The sequence below is a fragment of the Corvus hawaiiensis genome, chromosome 18, assembly GCF_020740725.1.
Source record: "Corvus hawaiiensis isolate bCorHaw1 chromosome 18, bCorHaw1.pri.cur, whole genome shotgun sequence".
Lineage (NCBI taxonomy): Eukaryota > Metazoa > Chordata > Aves > Passeriformes > Corvidae > Corvus > Corvus hawaiiensis.
In genome coordinates this window covers 337901-361554 of record NC_063230.1, presented here as the reverse complement: position 1 = coordinate 361554, position 23654 = coordinate 337901, and the positions used below count along the sequence as shown (strand labels likewise).

The 23654-nt window shown below is 54.2% G+C and overlaps 2 protein-coding genes across 6 annotated transcripts in view; one reads left to right on the top strand and one right to left on the bottom strand.

The window, feature by feature from the left end:
• Window positions 1-320: 320 nt before the first annotated feature.
• On the top strand, window positions 321-6587 carry SLC8B1 (solute carrier family 8 member B1). The gene is made up of 15 exons (XM_048323123.1): window positions 321-950; window positions 1882-2034; window positions 2131-2183; window positions 2289-2346; window positions 2601-2706; window positions 2799-2966; window positions 3042-3149; window positions 3232-3288; window positions 3468-3598; window positions 3766-3907; window positions 4286-4407; window positions 4590-4743; window positions 4831-4911; window positions 5438-5502; window positions 5587-6587. Exons 1-15 carry the CDS (start codon window positions 822-824, stop codon window positions 5782-5784), a joined length of 1725 nt encoding a protein of 574 aa, XP_048179080.1. The 5' UTR covers window positions 321-821; the 3' UTR covers window positions 5785-6587.
• A 964-nt stretch (window positions 6588-7551) lies between these two features.
• Window positions 7552-23654, bottom strand: part of TPCN1 (two pore segment channel 1) — a 42368-nt gene continuing 26265 nt past the window's right edge. For all 5 annotated transcript variants that reach the window (XM_048323118.1, XM_048323121.1, XM_048323119.1 and 2 more), the window contains 16 exons: window positions 23167-23291; window positions 21873-21921; window positions 21611-21674; window positions 20745-20789; window positions 19467-19523; window positions 19325-19378; window positions 18913-18985; window positions 18605-18712; window positions 17351-17422; window positions 15691-15780; window positions 14854-14969; window positions 14132-14178; window positions 13470-13623; window positions 12039-12175; window positions 11245-11325; window positions 7552-10181 (listed from right to left, as the gene is read on the bottom strand). In XM_048323118.1, coding sequence (XP_048179075.1) covers window positions 10059-10181; window positions 11245-11325; window positions 12039-12175; window positions 13470-13623; window positions 14132-14178; window positions 14854-14969; window positions 15691-15780; window positions 17351-17422; window positions 18605-18712; window positions 18913-18985; window positions 19325-19378; window positions 19467-19523; window positions 20745-20789; window positions 21611-21674; window positions 21873-21921; window positions 23167-23291 — 1395 coding nt within the window. In that variant the 3' untranslated portion in view covers window positions 7552-10058. The remainder of the gene's footprint in view (window positions 10182-11244; window positions 11326-12038; window positions 12176-13469; window positions 13624-14131; window positions 14179-14853; window positions 14970-15690; window positions 15781-17350; window positions 17423-18604; window positions 18713-18912; window positions 18986-19324; window positions 19379-19466; window positions 19524-20744; window positions 20790-21610; window positions 21675-21872; window positions 21922-23166; window positions 23292-23654) is intronic.

Sequence of the window (23654 nt, the reverse complement as noted above, 5' to 3'; positions counted from 1 at the left end):
AGCAGCAGCCTCGGCCCCTCTGAGGGGGTCTCGGACCACCGGCACGGTGCCGAGGCTGCCCCACCACGGGACACCATCCCCGGCCATGCCTGCGATGAGCTCGCCCGTTCTCAGAGGGTCACCCCAAAGGGAGGATATAGGTGGGCGCAGCACCAGGGTGGGTGTCCCGGCCTGAGAGGGACGGGACGGAGCAGAGAGCCGCGTGTGTCCCATCTCCGCAGCCGCCCCGCCAGCCGCGTGGGAAAGTGTCGCTGTCGCTTTAAGGGCGGAGGGTGGCGGCCCCTTTAAGGCGGGGGGGCGGGGGGGATCAGCTGCCCGCGCACGGCAGCGGGGCCGCGCCACACGGTGGGGCCGCGCCGCGGGAGGGGTCCCCGGTACCCCCTCCGTCCCCGCATCCATCCCCGCATCCATCCCCGCATCCCCGCTCGGCACTCCCCACCCCCCCGGCGTCCCCGTCCCCACCCGCACCGCGGCCCCTCTGTGCCCTCGGGGGTGCCCCCCGGTCCCCTGGTCCCCGTCCGTGGGGTGCGGGTGCCATTCCCCCTCCCTCCGCTCGGGGTGGCCCCGGGCTGAGCCCCCCCGGCGGGGCCGTGGCGCGGCGGCAGGGGCTCAACGTGCCCGCGGGGGGCTCTGCTTTTTATCCACTTTATTATTTTTAGCATTAATTTTAACTTCCACTTTTATTATTAATTTTTAACCCCTCCTCGCCCCTCCCGGGGAGCGCGGGATGGGGGTTCGGGGGCAGCCCCCGCTGTCTCCCTCCGGGGGCCGCTGCCGGCGGTAGGTGCCCGCCGGGGCTGTCCCCACCAGGGCAGGGGACCATGGGGCCGGGGCCCACGGGGCTGGCCGGGGCGCTCAGCCTGGCCGGGGCACTGCCAGCCGGGCCCCCGCTGCTGCTGGACACGGTCCCTCCCGGGGGGGATGCTCTGAGCCACGGACGGGGCCTGGATGTAAGTCTGGGGGCTGCGGTGGGGTTTGGGGGGGCCGCCGGGAGGGATTTGGGTGCTGCCGGGGTGGTGGGGTCCCGTCCCGGCCCTGCTTCCCCTGTCCCCGCCAACGCAGCAGGGATCTCACCAGGATTTCTTCTGCTGCTGGTTTTCTCCTCCGAAACCCTCGCTGCTTGCCAGGCCGGCGCCTTCCCATGGCCCGCGGTGGGTCTGGGCTGTGTGGGGACAGGGATGGGGCGCGGGTTTCCACATGTGCTGGGCCTGGCACGGAGCACGGATGGGGAAACCGAGGCAGGGATGAGAGTGACCTGCCGAAAGCAGCCCCGCAGAGCGGCAGGGTGCCCGTGGCAGCCCTCGGGAGGGCAGTGGGTGCTCGGGGTGGGCAATGTCCCCTCAGGGCGGGCAGTGGGTGCTCGGGGTGGGCAGTGTCCCCTCAGGGTGCACATGGCAGCCCTCGGGAGGGCAGTGGGTGCTCGGGGTGGGCAGTGTCCCCTCAGGGCGGGCAGTGGGTGCTCGGGGTGGGCAGTGTCCCCTCAGGGTGCACATGGCAGCCCTCGGGAGGGCGGTGGGTGCTCGGGGTGGGCAGTGTCCCCTCAGGGCGGGCAGTGGGTGCTCGGGGTGGGCAGTGTCCCCTCAGGGTGCACATGGCAGCCCTCGGGAGGGCGGTGGGTGCTCGGGGTGGGCAGTGTCCCCTCAGGGTGCCCGTGGCAGCCCTCGGGAGGGCAGTGGGTGCTCAGGGTGGGCAGTGTCCCCTCAGGGCGGGCAGTGGGTGCTCGGGGTGGGCAGTGTCCCCTCAGGGTGCACATGGCAGCCCTCGGGAGGGCGGTGGGTGCTCGGGGTGGGCAGTGTTCCCTCAGGGTGCCCGTGGCAGCCCTCAGGAGGGCGGTGGGTGCTCGGGGGGGCCTGGCCAAGCACCCTCCCCTCTGCCTCGCAGTGCTGGGAGGTTCGGAAGCACAACAGCTCCGAGTGGTGCCACTTCATCTGGAGCAACCCTGACTGCCGGCTGGACGGGGGCTTCCTCGACTACCTCAATGGGGTCTTCTGTGTCTTCCCGCCCCAGCTGCTGCCCCTGGCTGTCACCCTCTATGTAAGGACGGGAACAGGCAGTGCTGGGGATGCTCTGCTGTGGGGGTGTGGGGTGGGGACCCCACTGACCCCTCTCTGTGCACCCCTGACCCCACAGGCTCTCTGGCTCCTGTACCTGTTCATCATCCTCAGTGTGACAGCGGAGAAATTGTGAGTGGCCCTGCAGAGAAGGGGACTGTCCCCAGAGTGACCAGGAGCCCTGTGGTTCCCAAGTAGCTCCATCACCTCTCTCTGTCTCCTTCTCTGCCCTTCCAGCTTCTGCCCCAATTTATCAGCCATCTCCACCAACCTGAAGCTGTCCCACAATGTGGCAGTATCCTTGGCAAATCACAGGGGACCTCAGCCAGGACGGACCAGGGAGGTGGCCGTGAGGACAGGGCAGGGGAGGTGGCCGTGACAGGGTCACTTTGTGTCCCCTCGGCACCATGCCAGAGGAAACCAATTCGAAGTGTGAGCTGGAGGTGACAGCAGGACCATGTGCTGGCACTGGACAGGAGTACACAGCACCCATGTCCCCACAGAAGGAGGACAGGACACCAGGTCTTTTCCTTGACGTCCTCTCTCCATGGTGTCACCTTCCTGGCCTTTGGAAATGGGGCACCTGATGTCTTCAGTGCTGTGGTAGCCTTCTCCGACCCCCGGACAGCGGGGCTGGCCATCGGGGCCATCTTTGGTAAGGGGACCCCACTGCCAGCTCCTCACGGGGTGATATTTTGGAGCTGTGGGATGTTCCCATGTCCCAAGAGAGTCCCGTTGTGTTGGCAGGTGCCGGTGTGTTTGTGACCACAGTGGTGGCCGGGGGCATCGCCCTGGTCAAGCCCTTCACGGCTGCCTCCAGACCCTTCCTCAGGGATGTCATCTTCTACATGGCGGCCGTGTTCCTCACCTTCGTGGTGCTCTACCTGGGCAGGATCAGGCTGGGAGAGGCTCTGGGTGAGCGCTGTGGGAGCTGGGGATGGTTGGAGCAGCCTGGGGTGCCGTGACCCCCCCATAACTCCTCCCTCCCAGGTTACCTGGGGCTCTACGTGTTCTACGTGCTCACCGTGGTGCTCTGCACCTGCATTCACCGTCGGCAGCGGGGGGACGGGCTGGCCCCTCCTGGGCCCTGGGAGCCAGGTAAGGGTTGCCCAGCTGGGATGGGACCCCCGGCGTGTTGGGGTCCCCTTCCACTGCCCCTGTCCGCTCTTCTTTCCCCCAGAGATGCCGACAGATGTGGAAGAGCCGGAGCCCTCAGGCACAAACAGTGGGGACTATGGTATGTTGTTCCCTGCTCTGTCCTCAGGGGTCCCAGAGACCCCCAGGCTGCTGCAGGTGTGACTGAGCCCATGGGGCAGGGGGAGCTCCCTGGGGACACACAGGGAACGTAGCCCCATGCTGGAAGGGTTGGGAGGACAGGGAGCCCCCACCCCACTCAGCCCCTGTGGCCCCTCACAGGGGAGGAGTACCGGCCCCTGCTGCCCTCCCGGGAGACCTCCCTGCGCATCCTCACCACGGCCCTCAGCCCCTTGGACTACCGCAAGTGGAGGAGGAAGCCCTGGTACTGGCGGCTCTTCAAGGCCTTCAAGGTGAGCAGGGGGGACACGAGCCAGGAGGAGCCCCCCAAGGGACATCCCTGTCCCTGCTGGCCCTTGGGGCTCTGTCTCCCTGGGGATGGTGGGACAGGGGCTGTCGGGTTGGGAGCAGGCCGTGGGGCACCTCGCAGGGTGTCCCAGATGGGTGTCCCCCGTCCCAGGTGCCTGTGGAGCTGGTGCTGCTGCTCACTGTTCCTGTTGTGGACCCCGACAAGGATGACCTGAACTGGAAGAGACCCCTCAACTGCCTGCACATCCTCACCAGCCCCCTGCTCTGTGTCCTCACCCTCAAGTCGGGCGCCTGTAAGAGCCTGAGGCAGTCCCAGCTTCCAGAAGGGGACAGGACTGAGATGGCCCCCGAAGCCCTGGGGACTGCAGGAGCCTTTCAGAACTGGCTTCCCATTGTGGGTGGGGAAGAGCCAAGCTGGGGGCTTGATTTGCAGCCGATTTGCATGATTTGCACCCCCTACAGGGGCAAGGGGCTTGAGCCCCCAGCATCCAGGGCCTTGGGGAAAAATGGAGCAGGCCTGGCCTGCCTGGGGAAACTGAGGCACAGAGGGGGGCAGCTCTGTGAGGGTGTAGGGTAGAGGTGGCTTAGCTGACAAGGCTTTACCTCCTGCCTCAAGCCTGGCTAGATCCTGCCCCAGCCACTCTGACACCCCCTCTCCCCACCATGTGCAGATGGGCTGTACCAGATCCAGGGCGTCTTCCCAGTCTGGGGACTGGTCACACTGGTTGCCTCTGTCCTGGCCCTCATCATCTTCATCACCACCAGCAATGAGGACCCACCCAAGTATCACTGTGTAAGGTGTCTCCCAGCCCTGAACACCCACCAGGGACCAGCCCAGCCTGCTCCAGATGGGGCTGAGGGTCCCTGGGGGCAGAGCAGGAAGTTGGACCTCTTTCCCAGTCCCCAGTGTCCCCAAGAGGTGTGCAGGGTCCTGTGGGATGCACACAGGGACCAGCTTGCTCCTCTTCCTGTCAGGTGTTTGCCTTCCTTGGGTTTTTGGCCAGTGCCATGTGGATCAACGCCGCAGCCACGGAGCTGGTGAACATCCTGCGGACCCTGGGTGTCATCTTCCAGCTCAGCAACACTGTGCTGGGCTTGACACTGCTGGCCTGGGGCAACAGCATTGGTGGTGAGGGCTCTGCTGGTCCCCAGTGCCCCCCTGGCACACCCTGGGGTCCCCCTGTCATCCCCAAGGTCTCCCTTTGTCCCTCCACAGACACCTTCTCCGACCTCACCATGGCCCGGCAGGGCTATCCCCGCATGGCCTTCTCCGCCTGCTTCGGGGGCATCATCTTCAGTATCCTTTGGGTGCCAGGAGCAGGGTGGTGGTATGTGGGGCAGGAGCTGCCTCAGTTTCCCTGCCTACACCAGGGAGAGCCCCTGGTGCTGTGGGACCCTTGGAGAGGAGCGGGGCAGGATCCATCCCAGAGTCCCTCCAATGCCAGCGAACCCCACAGTGTTCCCACAGTGCAAGGGGTCAGTGAGGGATTTGGGAGGTGCAAGGACAGAGCCAGCAGCACCCCCTTGTCCCCACAGCTGTCCCAGCCCCAGAGGGCCAGGAGTTTGGGCTGCAGTGGTGCAGATTTGGGATCTGCCAAAGGGAAGGAGGGGAGGGGGCTGTGCCTCCCTCCAGTGGGTTTTGGGTGGTCCTCAGACCAGGCTGAAGCCTCTCCTCAAGTGCTTGAGGTTGTATTCCCCACAGACAGAGAGCGCTTTAGCCATGAGATACAGGGAGGAGGAGGATGTGGGGCACAGGGATGTGGTCAGTGCTGTTGCTCCCCCGAGCCTTCCCGTGCTGTGCGGCCATCCTGAACGTGCTCCAGACATCCTGGTGGGCGTGGGGCTCGGCTGCCTGCTGCAGATGACCAGCAGCCAGCCGCTGGTGAAGGTAAGGCTGTGGTGACATGGTGACACGGGTCAGGCTGGCAGCAGGATGCCGGTTTCACCCCACATCACTCCCATGTCTCCACAGCTGGAGCCTGACAGCCCCCTGGTGTGGGTGCTGGCCGGGGCGCTGGGGCTGAGCCTGGTGTTCTCCTTCGTGACGGTGCCAGCGCAGTGCTTCCAGCTGGGGAAGGCCTACGGCATCTGCCTCATCGCCTACTACCTGGCGTTCCTGTGTGTGGCCCTGCTCACCGAGTTCAGGGTGATCCATTTCTCCACCCCATGAACAGCCCCAGGAGATCCAGCCCTGGATCTTGCTCTGCCTCCCCACCACACTGGGGTCGCGCTGTCCCCTCCCCTGTCCCTGGCAGGGGGACAAGGGCACCTCAACCTCACCGTGCTGCTGGAGGTGCCAGCCCAGCCTCAGCCCCTGCTGTTTGGAAAGGGGGTGGCTGTCCTTTGGGGAAGGAGCTGTCAGTGCCCACATCCTCTCCTCACTCTTTAATCCATGAAATTTAAGGAACTCTGGGCAGGAGCAGCATCCAGACCTTGGCTGTGTCTGGTCGCAGTGGCAGGACCAGAGGATGGGGAAGCTCCAGGTCAGGGGCACAGCATGAGAGGTTTTGCCTCCTCAGCCGCTCCACCTTCCCCTCCTCAGCTCCCTCCTCAGCTCCAGGACAGAGCTGGGGCAGTTGTGCTGCACAGGGTGATCCTGCCAGGGCCCAGGCACACGTTTGTCCTTGAGAAGGACTCTCCCCACTGGCACCGTGGGCTGGAACAGCAGATAGGGCAGAGCCCAGACAGGGTTAAGGGGACACAACGCTCCAGGGACACACTGGGTTTAGTGCAAGCAAAGCCTGAGGGAAAACAAACACCAAACCGAGGGAGGATGGTTTCCCCTGCTTTTTTTAGTAATGTTTTTCAACCTGAGTTTCAGATCCTACTTTTCTTCTCCTCCTGGGGTGGGCAGAGCTGTAGGAAAGGACTTGGAGGTTTCTGCACACAGTGTTGACTCCTGGCAGGGCTAGATTTAGGCAGTGTAAAAAGTTGCAATAAAAAAAAAAAAACAAAACAAAAACCAAACACAAACCCAACCTTGACTTTTGCCTGCTGCAAGGGCCATTTCTCCTGCTCTGCGCTGGTGTGACACAGCCCTGACTCAGCACAGAGCCTTTGCAGTGGAGAGGGAACAGCCAGAGCCGAGGACCCTGGGATGCCCAGAGTGGTTTTCCCGAGGGAGTGGGGAAGTGGTTTCCAGCAGCCGATGTCCCAAGAGCAGTCACATGTGCTGTCACCGTGGGAACGGCCACGGCACAGGCTCAGCCCGGCTCAGTCCCTGCGGACAGGGACACCTGCGGGGCTGCCCAGAGGGCCAGGGGGGCTCATGGTCCCAGTAGCAGGGAATGGGTGGGCTGGTGGTTCTGCTCGCAGCTGGAGGGTTCACAGGACACAGGCTGGAAAGCGAATTGTCATTCCAGAGGGACACCCGCATCCCTGCCCCACGGGCGAGGGCGGTGTTGTGCAAGCACCACAACTGTCAGACCCGGTTCCTCCTCCTTTCCTCCTGGGCCTGGAGCATTTCTCCTTTTTCTAACAGATACCAGCAGCTTTCACAGAAAATAACGCTCCCTGTGCCCGCAGCCACTGGCTCTGCCCCAGACCTGCTCCGGCAGCTGCCGGAACGATCCGGGACACAGCCTCCACTTCCTGCCACAAGCAGGGCTAAAGCAGTCGAAACCACGGCCAACGCCCCAGGACAGAGGTACAGGGTCAAACAGCCCTTCTGGCCTCAACGCTGCTCTGGGGCAGCTTTAAAACACCTAACTTTGAAAGCATTATCTTGATGTTTAGGGAAAAACCTCGCAGAGGCTTTGCAGTGTCCTGGACCAGGAATGTGGAGCAGCTCGGCAGGGCATGCACGCAAAACATTCCCAACACAAGCACTTGCCACTGGAGAGGGCGGGCAGGCTCCTCTTCAAACACTGGAAATGCTCCAGCTTGGCCAAACCCCACCTCTGGAATAAGACGGGAAGGAGGAAAGGAAGCCGCTGCCTTTACAAAGCCGAGGATGCTCTTTATTAGTGCGCCTGAAAAAAATGCAGAGAACATCTAACAGACATGTCCATAAAATCTTTTTTTTTATAAACAAAACGCCAGCATACAAAATCCTGCAGTGCTTCCTCCCGTGCTCCCTACAAAATGATTGTCTCCGTCGTCAGTCTGTGTGTCGGGGGAGGGAGAGGAGGATAAATAGAAGGGGATGCCCCGTACTCAAACTTTGTTTCCTTCCAAAGTCACATGGAAGAAGCAAACTCCTGCCACCCTCCTTGGTTTTACAAAAATAATGAACACAGTGGGGATGTGGGGGAGGATCAACGCCTTGGAGGCAGCACCCTGCCCCCAGGCCTCCAGGGAGCCCTGTTACTGCACAATCAGCAGTCAGTGCCCCCCTCAGCACAGTTTAAAGCCACAGCTCCTTTCACACCCAGAAAGCACCCCCAAAAAAGGTCACTGACAGCCCTGCCAGGAGAAATAGGCTGTAGGGGAATGTGGAGATTAAACACAGCCACATTTTTTTCCCCCGCTAACCATAATACTCATTCATCCTGCCCACAATTTAAAGCACAATAAACACCATCTCCTGCAGTCCCAGGACTAATCTGGATAAACCTCCCGGGCTGCGACTCCACGCAGAGCAACTGCAGGAGCAACAACTGCACCGCTCGTTAATTTGTGAATTTATGGTTTGGAAAACAGCCCTTTAAGGTCCTTCACGGGTCAGGTCAGAAGTAGTTTCATACCTGCAAGTATCCAGAAAGGAAACAAAGAGTTGCCGTGAGGCACCCAGGGAATTTGGCAAGCGTTGGGAGCAGCCACTGGTGTGTGTGTGCTGCCTGGAAAGCTGCTCTCCCACTCCTTCCAAGTGCTCCCCACCGTGCCATGGAGGAGAGGTTTCCAGAAGCAGCTCTGTCTTGCCTCCTTCTGAAAGTCCTGCCCATCCAGGAAATGCTCCTGAACTGCCGGGGTAGGATCAGCCCTCTCCCGCTGTCCTTGTGCCATGTGGTGAGGCCACCAAGGAACAGACAGAGATGGGGGACAAAGGGAATGGGGGACACACATCTCCCACTGCCTGCCTGATGCCCCTGGAGGAAGGCAGAAGCCTCCCCAGGAGGCTCCACTCAGTCTGAACCTGAGGAGAGATCAAACAGCAAGAGGTGAGGGAACCTCCCAGCTGCCAGGGACTTCCTGTGCTGACAGGGAAAAGAGGGACTTGGAGAGACAGGTTCAAATGATGACACAACTGCCACAATCCCACCAACGTGGCAGAGCTGGGAAGGCATCCCTTTTCCCCCTTCCTCCTCATCCCTCAGCTCCCAGGTGTGGTAGCTGCAGAAAAGCAGACGGGTGAGAAGAATCGTCGTCTTCCACGTTCCTCCTGCATCCAAAATGCAGGGGAACAGTGGAGCTCGGTGGATCTTCCCACGATCTGACTGAGCCGACATTTTCCAGCCAGAGAAACACCCCTGCAAGGGAGGAGCCCCCCTCTGTGCTGGGACTTGCTCAGCTGTCCAGAGCCAGGACAGAGGACTGAGCCAGGAGGACTGTGTGATGCCTAAGAGCTCTCCTTAGCCCAGAGCCAGGCAGAAAAAAAGCTGGACTTGTAACTGCAAAACCTTCCACTCTTCTTCCCAGTCATTTATCTGAGCTAAGGACCAGCCAGAAGGTTTTACAGAGCAGGTGGCCAAGTAGCAGAGCCCAACAGCCACATCACCCTGCAGAATCCCCCTCCCTGAACGGAGACAGGAGCTTTGGGGTTTGCACATGTGACCCCAAGCCCAGGCAGTGCCACGGGCAGGACTGACCAACAGCGATGCACATACAGCAGAGACAGTCTCCAAAGCCCTGTCCCACCTATGGTCATAATGTGATGAGGTGCTGGCCCTCAGTTCTGCCTCAGAACTGCCTCAGAACTGCTAGGGGACAGCAAAATTCAATCATCAGAGCTGGAGCTACTACAGGGAGTGCATCTAGGTGTGCCGAAAAGGAGGGGGAGGGCAGTCTGCCCTTCCAAAAGTGCTGAGATTTCACACCACCTCCCCTTTCTTTGCACAAGGAAGGTGGAGAAGAAACAAAAACTCACTCCGATTTTTTATCCCTAGGTTAATGGTACCCTTTGAGCAAAAGGGATCTTCAAACAGGGCCGAAGTTTTACTATTAAGCAGGTGACTTCAGCAAATTCCCTGCTGTTAATGGATTACACATCCCTTTCCCCAAGGTCTATTAGTGGTAAGACAAGCAGCAGGAGCTGGAGCCTGGGAAGGGGCTCAGAGGGACAAGGGCTCTGTTCTGCCCAGATGCGCTGAGTGTGGTCACCACGCTCTGTGTGCAGCAGCCTTCCCCAGCGTCCCCTGGGCCTCAGGCTTTCCAGCAACCACTGCTGGGGGAGAGACTGGATCCCTACACTGGTACACTGACAGATCTATATACACCCTCCCAAAATACAGGCTGGGGAGGAATACTCTAGGTTATTGCATAGAAGGTGGCTCGCGTTAGCTAGGCCTAAATGACAGTCTGGGAGCGTTGTCGGAGGCTCAGGGGCTTCAGAGAGCTGCTGGAAGCAGATGCTGGCTCTTGCAGTGGTGTCTGGGATTCCTCTTTCCTGGAGTGCTCTTCATACCATTCCTGCAGTGGGGAGCAAACACAGCAGGGATCAGGCTGTGCCCCACACACCCCAGAAGGGCAGAGCCTTCTGTCACTCTACCATGTGCGGGCACATTTTTTTCCAGGCACATTTTTTTTCCAGGCACAGAGGGCTCTTTCCAAAGCCCTGGATACAGCCCAAACTCCTGGAACAACCCAGCTTGCTGCAGCATGGTTGTGGTGGATGCAGAGACCAAGCAAACTTAGGCAAGGAAACATCCCTCCCTCTGGATGTCCCTCCTGAACACCCAGGGCTGTTCCCATCATGTCTGGGATTTGCAGAGCTGCTCCTGATGCTGGGCAGCACCCAGGGTGTTCCACAATGTCACATCCCTGAGTCACAGACCAAGCAGAACAGGCAGGGAGCTTCTCTGCAGATGGCCCAGCCCCACGGTAAATAACGTGCATTTTCCTTAGGGGGACTCAAGACTCGTCCCCAGTCTGTCTGCTGCGGGGACAAAGGACAGATTGAAATGGTTACAAGATTAATTCTTTCAGCACTAATCATTACACTGGCCCACGACCTTCAGCTGCCTTTGGCAGGACAGTGACCAAACCCATGGCAGAAAGCTCCCAAGCACAGAGGGCAGTGGCAGAAGGTGCTAAAAATCCAGGGAATCTGCTGATTTACGAGTTTCCCACCTTGCTCAGCCTGCACACCAGGCAGCCCTGCCTGGGACAGCCCCTGGTTTCTGTGTCAGACAGACACACCTAAGCTCAAGCACAACCACATTCCAGAGGTTTAAGAGCTCTGTGCTCAGCAGCCAAGCCCCAGGCAGCACCAGGCTGTGCTCACAGCCCCAGCAGACACCCGGGGAGCCCAGGGCAGCCCAGCCGAGCAGAAGTGCCTGTGCACACCCCCAGTGTGGTCACTGTGCCTGGCCTGACACACCTGCACCCACTGAGGAGCTCTGATGTGCTCTGTGGAGTAACAAATCCCAGGTCTCAGAGGAAAGCAGTCCCCAGGGTTTGAAAGGATGGGTTGTTATTCCAGAAAGTGCTCTCACCACAGACGTGGTGGCAGCCCCAGCTCAGGCCCACATACCTGTATCTCCTCCTCATACATCTTCATGCTCAGATCACTCTTGGTCCTCGATCTGCGTCCCAGAAACACTGCTGACATTTGCTAAGGAGTTGGGGGAAGGAGGAGGAAACACCAAAGAAGACATTCATCAGTCACTGAGCAGCTGGATCTGTCCTGGAACTTCAGGCATCCTTCCTGTGGACACCCCTCATCCACTGATGAGCTCAGGCTGTCCCAGGCTCCTTCTGTTGTCCCCTGAGGGACTGCAGCACCTGCCCTGTGTCATGGTGACACAGGGGTGTAATGGCCATTATTAAAGCAACCACTTCAGCTCTTCCCAGATGGATGAGACAACAGTTCTGACACAAGAGCTCATTTTACAATTTAAAATGTTTTAGAATGGAAGCATAAGCAGTGCCACAGAGGAAGGAAGGACCTGGAATCAACGCCATCATGCTGCTGCATAATGCTCCAGGACTGTCCAAGCCTCAGTGTGTGATGGCACAGAGAGAGAGGCAGGAGAATTATGAGACAGTGGCTTCCTTAAAGAAAAATAAATGTGCCTTTTTTCCAGTCAGCATGGGGCCAGGACAACGGAATTTTGCAGGCGACAGCGATGAGCCTTTGTCAAGGCTGTGCAAGGAGCAGCTGCTACTTTTCTAGAGCAGCAGCATTTTGTGATGCTGCAGAGTCGCTCCAGCAGCTCAGCCCTCAACAACTACAGAGGCAAGTGGATCTTCTCTCTTCAGTCACACAAAGGGGCACTGGCACACCTCCCTCTCCTGAAGGTGAGAACCTGCAGTGTTTCCTCTTACCCCGTATTTGTCCATCTGCAACACAATCTTCTGCAGCTGGGCTGTTTCAGTGGCACCTGAAGTCCTCTTGTACAGCTCAATTATGCCAATCACCTCCTCCTTGGAGATCTCCTTCTCCAGCACAATGCCATTATCTTCTGGAGAGGCAAGAAACAGAAAGAGGGAAAAAAAAACCCTCTCCAAGATGAGCATTGCTTCAACAGCCACCACGGTAACCCTGGAAGGCAAAGCCTAAAGCACACAGGACCAAGCCAGAGGTCAGGTACAGTCTGTACCTGCTTTTGTGACAAGAAAGGGATATGCTTGACCCCAAAAAGGCAGGGAAAAGGTTAACTAGTAGAGTAGGGCCAGCAAACTTTCAGACCCAAATGATTCTCATCAGGCTCCTTGGTATCTTAAAAAAAAAATAAAAAAATCTTGTAGCTTTTTTGCTTGCCTGTAAATCAAGAAATCAAATAATCACACAAGAGTTGCTGCCTTTTGACCTTCACCTGCCTAAGAGAGCTTGGGAGTCCAGGACTAACCAATGTCTTCACTGCTCCCTTCAAACTGGGTGTAGGAAGGACCACAAGTGTTTCCCTAATTAACAACTCCTGCACCACAATTTGATCTTCTGGCACCTAAAAAACCAAAAAACAGGGGGCTGGGGCCTTCACCTGCAGGAACAGCAGGAGAAGGGCTGTAAGAGATTAGTGTGGCTTTGGCACCTGAATTAGCGGGTCAGGAAGGTACCTGCAGTTCCAGACCCCCAGCTTAGGAGAAAAAGGACAGTGAGTAAGTGATGACTCAGAGGGATGAGGGGATGGAGAGCCCAGCCACTGCCAGTTCCTAGAGGGAAAGGCATGTCCAAAAACAGCACGGAGTCAGCAGCCCAAGTACAACCACAAAATATGGAAAGAACTGGGCAGGCAGTGTCTGCTGTTCTCTGGGTCACGGCAAGAAGTGCTGGCAAATCACCTGGCAGACACATCCTGCCACCAGTGAGTGTGTTAGTGAGGAAGGGAACTTGGTTTAAAAAAATTATTCATCTTCCCTTCCTGTAAGGTCTCTTGTTGAGTTTTGCTACATCCTAGCTGCAATATTTCCTAGAAGTCTTTCATGAAATGCACACGGACTTCCTATTTTCAAAGAATTTGGTTGAAATGGCTCAAGTAGTTGAAGTTTGTATGTGTGTGCGCACACAAACGTACAGACATACCTAAAACGCACATAAATACACCCACATCCACTTTTTGGGGAATTCTGGGGGAGAGATGAGGGGCAGAGCAGAAAGACCAGACAGAAATATCACACAAAAGCGAAAGAATTAGCTCCGCATGTCAGGCTGGAAAAAAAAATCAACTGGTTTTCCTGGCCAAGCCCATTCTCTGCTGGAGACATAAAGCACCAGGGAAAGACAATGCTGTAGGTCAGCCAGGCCTCAGCTCTGACCTTCTGAATCCTGGTTCTTCCGAGTGTAGTTCATGCGGAAGACAAAAGCATCCAGGATGAACGCCACGATGATTGTCATCACCACCATGGTCACAATGTAGAAGATCATGAAGTACAGGCGGCTCCAGTGAGTGGTTTGGGATGTCACCCCTTCCTGAAGAGGAAAGGGAAGAAGTCAGTAGTGCACAAAAGAAGGGAGAGGCACTGTTAACTGCTTGTTCACAATAATAATAATAATAATAATAATAATAATAATAATAATAATAAAACTCTCTGTCTCTCATTCCTGGCTCCACAGCTGGCCCCAGGGACTGCTTGTGCAGTGCTCAATGCCCCAACAAGTCCTTGCAGCTAAAAAGAGAGGTTCCTACAGGCAAACACACAGAACATCCAAAGCTTGTGGCTGTAAGAGCTGCTGTGCCACGAGAACACAGCTTGGACAGCAGGGTGACAAACTGGAGCGCAGGGTGACTTCGTTTGTCCAGACTGTGAAGCCTGAAAGCATGCCCAGCAGCATGGCAGGGGTCAAATGCCTCCAAACAGTCAGGAGCAAAAGATACCTGTCAACAAGTGACAACACTGAGCCCATTCCAATCCCCATGGGAAGAAAACAGTGGTGCCTGAGCTGACAGAGTCTATGCTGCCTGCAGGGGTTCACTCACCATGATGATGTACCAGTCATTGACAACCGTCAGCTCAAACAGTGTCACTGCACAGAAAGGGAGAAAACACATACAGGTAATTGTTTTATCCATCCTGACCTGTTTTACAGTGATTTTTAGGTAAATTATTTGACAGGGAAGACTGACACAAGACAGCGAAGTTTGAATAAAGACAGCAAATCCAGAGAGAATGCAGACCCTCCCCACTGAAATTACTTCAGACAAAGGGGGTCAGACCTGCAGCATGGCTTCATCTCTGTTTTTTAAAGAAATCAGACCTGACTCTTCACCAGAGAGCATGGGAGACCTCTGAAATCTTCAGGAGATAAGCATTCTGCTCACACATTAGGAAAAATTATGGAGAGTAATCAACACATTCAAATTATTCTTCATCAGAGGGTTTAAAGAGAGGCATCACTGTTGGTTCTTTAGAAGGGCAGTGACTTAATGCCCTCCTTAAACATCTCTGGTCTGATCACCAGCCAGAACAGATCTGCTGGCTTCCATCTGGCTTTGAGCGACCTCTGCTTATGCTGCAAAGCAGTCCTGGCACAATCAGTCAGCTGGAGCTCTCCAGACAGAAAGAGCAGGATGCTGAGTGAGGTGCATTAGCAGGACTCCCTGGGAGAGTCCCAGGCTCACAGGAACATTACAGCATTACAGAGCCATCCAGCTCTGCAGGAACATGGGATAATCTTTGCTAGGGAAAAAAGTGCCCTTACCAAAGCTGTTCAGAATGTTGTCAAAGTTGTTGAGATAGTAATAACCTTCTTCCACAACTGTTCTGTTGCCAACTGTGTGGTTCACCCAGCGGTAGGAATCTGCGACTGTGCTTGTGCTGGTTGGAGGAACCAGGACAAAGAATCAGCAGAGACTGGAAAAGCAGGGAAAATCTAAAAAGTTATAAATATCAGCCCCTCTAGAGAGGGTGGCAAGCAGAGTAGCAACTTCTACCTGTTGGCCAACACTTGTCTTTTCCTCTGGAAGGAACCCTCTCTCCTTCACAGCTCAGCACAAGCCCAGGGAGCACATGGAGTCTTTCTGATCATTCAGCAAATATTACACCAGAGAAACTGAGAGTTTGAGTTCCATGGCTTGTACCCTTAAAGCTTGGTATTTCCAAGTAGTCTGCCATCATTTAAGGTGAAAAGGCACAGGATAGCTTAGATTCCAGGATCAGGTGAATTTATGTTGGTATAAAGGGAGGTCTAATTATCTAATACCCCTGGACAAGCAACTCTGGCATCATAGAAACAGAATGGTTTGGGTAGCAAAGGACCTTAAAGCTCATCCAGTGCCACCCCCTGCCATGGGCAGGGACACCTTCCACTATCCCAGGTTGCTCCAAGCCCCTCCAACCTGGCCTGGGGCACTTCCAGGTATGGGGCAAGAGAAATGAAGTATCTCTTGGATTTTTGCCACATGTTGCCTTAGCTACAAAACCCCATTCAGCTCCATCCTCTGGCCACTTTTCCACAGGGAAATGAAGCTGCCAGAGCTCCTTGCTGCTGGCTGAGCACCAAAAGCACTGTTGAGGGGGCTGGATTTGAGGTACTCACTTGCAGCAGTTTGGGTAGACCACGCCAGCGAAGAACTCCATGCCAACGATGGCAAAGCAGTAGTAGAAGATCAGCAGGGTTAAACCCAGGCTGGAGGCAGAAACAGAAAGAGTACTGTGCTGCTGAAGAGTTGCTAGGGCAGGGAAACACAAAATCCCAGGCTGGTTGCTCTGGGAGGAATTTCCAAGGGATTTGGAAACCCCAGACCGCTCTCCCTGCTGCTGTGGCTCTGCAGTTCTTGGCCTGCTCTCATTCAGGGAGCCTTGGACAAGGCGTTTGCCACTCGCTGAAGAGAGAAACCAAAGAGCAGCCTGGACTCCCTCCCAGTCTGTCCTTTTCTGTTAAATAAACGAGTCTCCACAGTTCCTTCAATAAGGAACACCACACAGAGTTTCTACCCTCTCCACATCCTTGGATGCAGGGACTGTGCCAAGAGCAGGGCTCTCCAGCCAACCCGCTCTGCTCAGGCCTCCTGCGAGGGAACCAGGGCTGAGGCTGCCCCACTGAAGCACCGGGCTACCCCATTCAAGCACCGGGCTACCCCTGCTCCACCATTGCACAACAATGCTCTCAGGTGGCTCTGCAGAGGGGAACATCTGGGGCCGAGGGTGTTCGTGTGCCAGTGTTCTTCCCACATGGGCTTCCTCCTCACCAAGAGCTGGGATGGGGGAGAAAAGTTAAAACAAGCAGGAACTCTTGGTTCTCCTCCAAACACAAAAGCAGGAGGAGGCCCGAGGTGCTGGAGTGTTGCCGCTCCGAGAAATTGGAAGATTAACACTCCCCTGCAGCACAGTGAAGAGTCAATAATGACCCACTGACAGATCAGAACATAAATCCCTTTAGCAGGTTTGACAGCTCCCTATCCTGACCCCAAACCTTCACTCCCCTCTCCCTGCCATCACCCAAAGAGCAGAAGTTGGTATCTGGCTGTCGCAATGACCGCCACTGACCACTGCCCAGGCCAGCTCCTGCGGTGTGCGACAGGAGTGGGGAGCAGCTGGAGGCTCTTGGCTTTAAAGCTGCTCCTCAGGAGTTCAGCTCTGCCCAGGGGAGCTGAAGCTCCAGGCACAGTGGCTGTCAGCAGTCCCAACGAGGGAGAGGATAAAAAGTAGCAAGGAGGCTTGCCACACGGGATAATCCAAATTTTTTGGAAGCAACTCCCAGGAGACAAGCCTCGAGCAGCTCCAGGGAACCCCTTATAAAGGGAGGTGTTACAATGGGGATGGCTTAACTGGGGACCAATAGAAATCTCTAAGAGAGGGATGTGGACGAGGATAGACATTTCCTTGGGCCAATAGCCCCAAGGGGAGGAGGGGAAAGGGATCACATGCCCCAATGGGGCATCGAGGTTTAGGGGATTTCCAAAGGGGGAGGTATCTAGAGGGGTAGGGTCTCGGGGGATTGATGGGGACCATATAAGGGTAAATTGGGAGGTTTCAGATGATGGACACTGAACCTTCGGGAACAACAGGAGGGGTTTGGGTGATTGATAGGGAAAGAGCTAGAACAAGGGGAGGAGAACAACCATGTAGGGAGCACCGGGGGAGAGGCTTGGGTCTGGGGGAAACCAACTGGGAATAGGAGTGGGGAAGGTAGGGATGAACCACTGGGGTACAGAAAACTTATATAAAAATACAATAAAGGTATTGCATCACCACACCTGGCCATCCGAGGGAACAACTCAAACATGGTGTCCAGGACGTTCCTGTAGCGTTTCTTCAGTTTAAACAGCCTGAAAGGAGAGGCCAGGAGTTACCCACACCCCGCAGCTTTCCTGGTGTTGGGGAAATAGTTAAAAGGAGAATCCCAGCTCTCTCTACCTCGCAGGTCAATGACAGGGAGGTTTCCTGACACCTAACTGCTCTTGCTCAAGTCATCTGTGCTCACCTTCCAGTGTCCTGCTGTCCCATCTCAATGTTTATGACACATGCAACTACAGGACTGAGGATCTCAGGGAAAAAAAGGCTGTCTTTTTATAAATAGCTATTTAAAACCCCTAAAAACTGTAAGAACTTACACTAGTCCCATGTACAGGGTCAGGATTCATTCCTGCTTCCTTCGGACACAAGCTTTTCTGTGTTTCCCCCATGACCTAATAAAAATTGATGAAAGAATACTACACTGTTCCTGCTAATTTAAGATTTGGCAACCCCATCAGCCTTTGCAGAGAAACACAGCTGCCAAACAGGCTTTGGCAGGGGAGGAACAGAGAAAACATTATTTTTTTTCCCCTCTTGAGTGTCATGAAGTGTTCTTAAAATCCTCACTGAAGAGCTAAATTACATTAGCTTGTTTTTAACAAAACATTTTGCCTCAAATCCCTTCCCCCCTGCGGCTCTGGAGGCATTTGTGAAGGTGAGTAACCTAGACATGAGAGGGTTAATCAGCCCCAGCTCCCTGAACTGCAGAGAGGTTACAGGCCATGGTCTTGCTCCAAGTGTGAGATGCAGTTAGAGCAGGGCAGTACTTCACCCTAGCAAGCAGCATCCTTTGAAAACTGTAATTTCTGGTAATTCAGTGGAAATTATTAAACTGGCTCAGACCATCTCACCCTGACAGAAAAGCTTTTCTCTGAACAGCATCAGACAATTTAGAGGAGGTGTAAGAACCCCACGAAGGCAGACACAGGATAATCTGCCCCCAGTAAATCCCTTGATCTCTATTAGAGATCAGCTTAAGCTCCAAAGCATGGGTTTTCATATCCCATCCCAAGTTTTTGTTATCGTTCATTTTGATAACTCGGGCTAATCTCATTACCCCACGCAATTCCTGTTTGCCATGGTCACATTCCCACAGAGCAATCCTTGCCCTCTCCTGCTAAGGAGCTCGGTGCCCAGTGGGACTGATGGAAAACAAGCCTGTTTTCTCCCACGGGCTCTCTGGAATTCTCCCTTCCCAGCCTTTCCCACCTCACCTCAGCAGCTGGAGGGGTCGCAGGACCACAATGAAGTAAAAGGGCTCCATGTTAAATGCCAGTGCCATGAGTCCCAAAAATGCAAACAGGGTGACTGAGAAGTCAAAGCTGGAGAGAAAAATAAAATAAAATAAAAATAAGAGCAACGATTTATCAGTAGTGCTTCAGCAGAGAAGAGGGACTGGTGCTGCTCCAGCTTAACAAGATCCATGAGGCCAGGGGCAGAAGAATTTTAAGAGCTGGCTGATGGCTTGAAACTCCTGACAGAAGTTGGCTTTTCCAACCCAAAAAGGTGAATGTGCACTTACAGATTCCAGCCTGAGGACAGGTACTCCACAGGCCCCAGCCCAGTGGTCTTCAGGAGCAGCTCCACGCCATAGACTGCAAAACAGGAGGAGTCAGGAATGAGCAGCATCACGGGAAAGGCTCGTGTGAAGGTTTGCCTGCATGGATGTGTGCTGATTTTAGCAGAGCATTTCTGAACAGGGGTTTAACAGACCCCACCCATCCTCCTTATTCTCAGTGAGACTTTTCCCCTCCAAATCAACACCTTTTCCTGTGTTCATGGAGATTTCTCTCCGGAGAAGTCTACAAAACAATCCCTGCCAGGCACAGCATTGTTCTTGATGGAGGCTCTACACCCATGGTTAAGTTGTAACTTCAGTTCCCTTCCCAGCTCCTCAGGAAATGACACAGCTCTGTTGGGAGGCATCAGCTTACTTGTGAGGAAGACGATGTAGCTCCACGGTACGTTCCTGGAGAAGAAATTCCCTCCTGCAAGACACAAGAACAGATTTCTCAAGCCTTGCCCTTTTCAATCCCCCAGCACCACAGTCAAGGAACAAGCTGTGATGTTTCCTACCTTGCAACATGAAGGTTTCAACAAGAATCCAAATTCCATTCACAGCCACCACAGTGTCTGGAAAACAAAGGAAAAACCCATAGCAAAACCACTCCTGGATATCCATTTCTTAGGCTAAAAAAAGAGTACAATATAGGACAAGTGGCAGGGTCATTGGTTCCAACTCAGTGAACAAACTGAACTCAGAAATTGGGAGTCTTCCACCACATCTTTTTCCATGCCCTTAACAGATGTAATACCTTTATGTTCAAAAGGAAACAAAACGAAAAAAAACCAACCCAACCCCCAAATTACTGAGTAGGAATAGATCATTTAGAAGCCAGCAGGCAGCACCAGGAGGAAGAACTTTTCTCCTCTAGAGAAGAGAAGCACAGACTCCTTCTCACAGGCAGCTCAGTTGCCAAGCACTCCCTGCAGCAGTGAGGACGATCACACCTCCTCGAGAGCAAACAGAATGTGCTTGACTGGCAAGGCAGTTCCTCATCCAGCATCCTCCAGCTGCAAGATAAAACCCCCCAAGGTTTGGGAAAGCTGACCACCAACCCACCTAAATGCAAGGAGCTGACTCCCATAGCACAGCCCCACGGGGGTGTTGTGCAGTGAGCCAGGCAGCCTCTCCGGAACCAGAGCTGAGAGCCCAGGCTGGTGGTACAATTGAGCAGTTCCCTCCCTCTCTACCAAAACTCCAAGATTTGTCCATAAACCATGGCTCAGACCACACCAACTCCTTGGAGTGCTGGCAGTGATGCCATGATGATTTTTTGCCTTTTCTTTTATACCCCTTTTATATACCTTTTCATAGCTTTTGTATTCTTAGTGGTTTTTTGCCTACATTCTTGGACTTATTTGTCAAGCTAGGAGACTAAACAACTTAGAAGCCTCGTAGCTAGGGATCAGTGTGCCCCAGACCCCAAGGTCCTCTCCAGAACATATTCTGTAAACTAAGATAGAACCATCCAGGGGAAGGCTCCTTGGGGAAGGGGGCTCACTCGAGCCTCTCACTGGGGAATCTTTGATAGGTATGCTAATTAGTAACACCTATGATGTTATACCAGATCTATTTTGAGTGTGCATTTGGTGGGGTGCATTTCGGTGCATTCCACCTGGACGTGTGCACCTAAGGATCCTTTAAATAAATACCAAGGTAAAATCCCTTTTTCCCTTCTAACTGTGTTTGATTATTGATTTTAAGACCAGGAAAAGGCATCAGCAGACACAGCACACCAGACCCACATGAGCAAGGGAGCCAAGCAGAGACAGCTCATGACTTCTACTCACACATGGTGTACTGGAACACACGGGACTTCACAAGGATGTTGATGCCTGTGTGAAGGGAAGGATGACAGAACAAATGTTTACACCATCCTCCATAGCACAGATCCCTCTATCTTCTCCTTAGAGACATTTTTCATACCAATCCTCAACACAGAAGCTAAACAGATCAGCAGATTATTAACTTTCATTTGTTGGGAACAAGTTTAAATACCCTTCAGAATTCCAGCAGCAATGAAGTCATTATCCTCATGCCCCCAAGATGTTTGGTCTCTATGTCCTAATTCTGGGGTGTGGACAGAGGTAAATGCAGCTGTCCGTGTTTGGAACAACAAGGAGGGTTGGGAGCATCAGCAGAGCTCTGAGGGCTCCTGTGGCAGCTGTATTTGGATCAGAGGGTGTCATCTGTTCCCCAGGAGCACACACCACCTCAGAAGAGCTGCAGGTTCTTAATTCTGAATAGCTCCATTCAGTCAGGAAACTTGGGACACAGGAGATAAATCCCATTGGCAAGACTGATTTACTCTGATGGGTGTTTGAGGCCTCTTTTCCCTTCCCAAACTGCTGTCCTTGACCTGAACAGGAGCTGCAACCACAGCTCAGGACCAGGCAGCCTAAGAGCTTTTGTGACAACCCAAATCCCACTCCATGGTCACTGCAGGAATATTTACAGGACAGAAATCTTCCCTGGAGACTCTGAATGTAAGGCTCTGGCCTCAGAGGCTCCGGATACCCAGGGAGTTGGTTAGAAAGCCTTCCCTTAGGTGTTTTCCAGGGGTGTTAAGAGAAAGTCCCTTCAGAGTGTCCTGTCTTTGTAAGAAAATACTCTTCCTGTCAGCTGAACACGTGCTGCCATGAAAACAGTGTGTTACCTTTAAAAATAAGGAATGCAGTCCGTGGAAGGTCATCAAACCAGTGCTCGCGGTTTCGTTTTGCCTGGAAGCAGAACAGCCTCGGTCAGCAGCAGCCAGAGCTACATCCATGCAAAAGAAAGGGCAAGGATGGAGACCCACCTTACCCCCATCATCTGCTTCTCTTAGATTGCCTTTGTTTCTTACCCAGCTCCTCTCTGAGCACTCATTTTCTCCCCCTCCCACACACAGTTCCCCTCTTCTCCCCCCAACAAACTCTCACCTTCCATTTTAAGCCAACAACTTCATAGAAATTGTAAAAATCCTTTAGACTGCAAAACAAAGAAACATCTGATCAGAGCCTTGAGGGTGACTAACTAGATCCTTAATTGCCCTTGTCAGACATCACCAGTGCACAGTCCCTGGAAGTTATTAACTCCTTATCAGAACTGCAGCCACAGCTGACAGAACTCAGCAGTGACCTCTTCCCAGCCTGGCCAAAGGTTCCCTACTGACAGTAGCCAGAATCTCCTTTCTGTAATGCTTCAGCCCTTAAGGGAAACTCTGACTCTACTGAGCTCCAGAATTCTACCACTGAGAGGAAAGACCTGAGGCTTTGATGCCAACTCCAAGGGATGGAGATTGCACTGCTCTCAACAAGTCTTGGACTTTCTTAATTGCTTGTACAGTCCTTTTCGAACATCTTTGCACATTTTCTTTTCAAGGTAAAAATGAAGTTTGAAAAAGGACATGAAAGCAAAGAAACTCCTAGAACATGAGTGCCTGTCTAGGTGCTCGGGGTCAGGCCTGTAACAGCTTTTACATGTCTGAAAGTGAGGATGCTGAACTTCTCGGACTCTTACTGGTGACATTGGTGCCTGCATTTCTCAACTCAGTCTTTCTCTCCCTATGCCATTTTCAATCCTTTTCTGTGGTACTTGACTTGAAGGAGAAGCATCAGCACCAGTTTCACAGGAGAGTCACTTGGAACCTGTCTGTGGCCGAAACAAAGGGAAAGGAAGAGAAGGTCTCCTGCTCTAATTCCTTCTGCTTCCTTGCTGGCTGGAGATAGCTGCACCCACCCACCAGAATGGCAATTCTCTGCCTCATAACACAGAGGATGGCAGCCCTGAAAGCACCAGCAGAACCAGATTTTAATTAACAAAACCCTGGGGGGGGACAGCCAGCTGCTGGAGAAAAGCAAAAACTTGTTAAGCTGCGAGGCTGCGCTGTGTGAGGAAATGCTCCTTGCAGGCTCCAGTGCTGCTCCCCAGCTCCTGGCTCTGCTCTGGCAGGGGAGTGGGAAGCAGATCCTGCCTGTGAGTGCCAGCACAGCGCTGTATCCACAAGAGGGCACGCAGGAACTCCATCACCTCCCAAGGAAAACCTCAGCTCTCAGGGTACTCACCCCTCCCAGCTCCCTGCTTCCCAGGAAAATCCTTCCCATCGCAGAACACTATTCCCACATCCCAGACAACGCTCATTCCATAAACCCAGCCATCCCCTCCAAAGCAAAGCCCAGCTGCAGGGAGTGGAGCAACCTCCCTGCTCTGGGTGCAGCAGTAGGACCATTCTACCTGACTAAAGGGGTATTGCTCTGGTTCAGTGCTTTGAAGGTGAGATATCTCTCCCTGGCACACATCCGAGGCTTGTAGAACCGCAGCAGCCCTTCGAAGTGCTTGAAGGAAATTCCAGACGGCCTCTGGCAACAAAGGAATGCTGTCAGAAGCAGCAGCATCAGGCAGGAACACACAGAGGCTTTTAATTCTCACTCTGGATTTGTTTTAAGCAGGATTTCATACATTATAACCGAGCCCCCTAAGTACCCTGAGATATTACTTTAACATACCAAGCTAATCCCAGGGCACAGAGATCAGAAAGCCCTCCTGGCAATCGGTCCCTCCAGCAAATGCAGAACTGTTCCCTGTTGCCCCACCACCTGAAAACTGTCCAACCAGGCACCCCAAGCAGAGTTCAACCCCTCTTCTTGGGAAATTAGCAGGCAGCCTAACAGATCCCACCACGGCACTTTTCTAAGACCATCAGCTATGTGCACTAAACATGA

Excerpts from the sequence above, each read along its gene's own strand:
- SLC8B1 (XM_048323123.1), top strand. The coding sequence starts at position 822 with ATGGGGCCGGGGCCCACGGGGCTGGCCGGGGCGCTCAGCCTGGCCGGG. Across the intron at positions 2,967-3,041 it reads CAGGCTGGGAGAGGCTCTGG|GTTACCTGGGGCTCTACGTG; the intron begins GTGAGCGCTGTG and ends CCTCCCTCCCAG. Across the intron at positions 4,408-4,589 it reads ACCCACCCAAGTATCACTGT|GTGTTTGCCTTCCTTGGGTT; the intron begins GTAAGGTGTCTC and ends TCTTCCTGTCAG.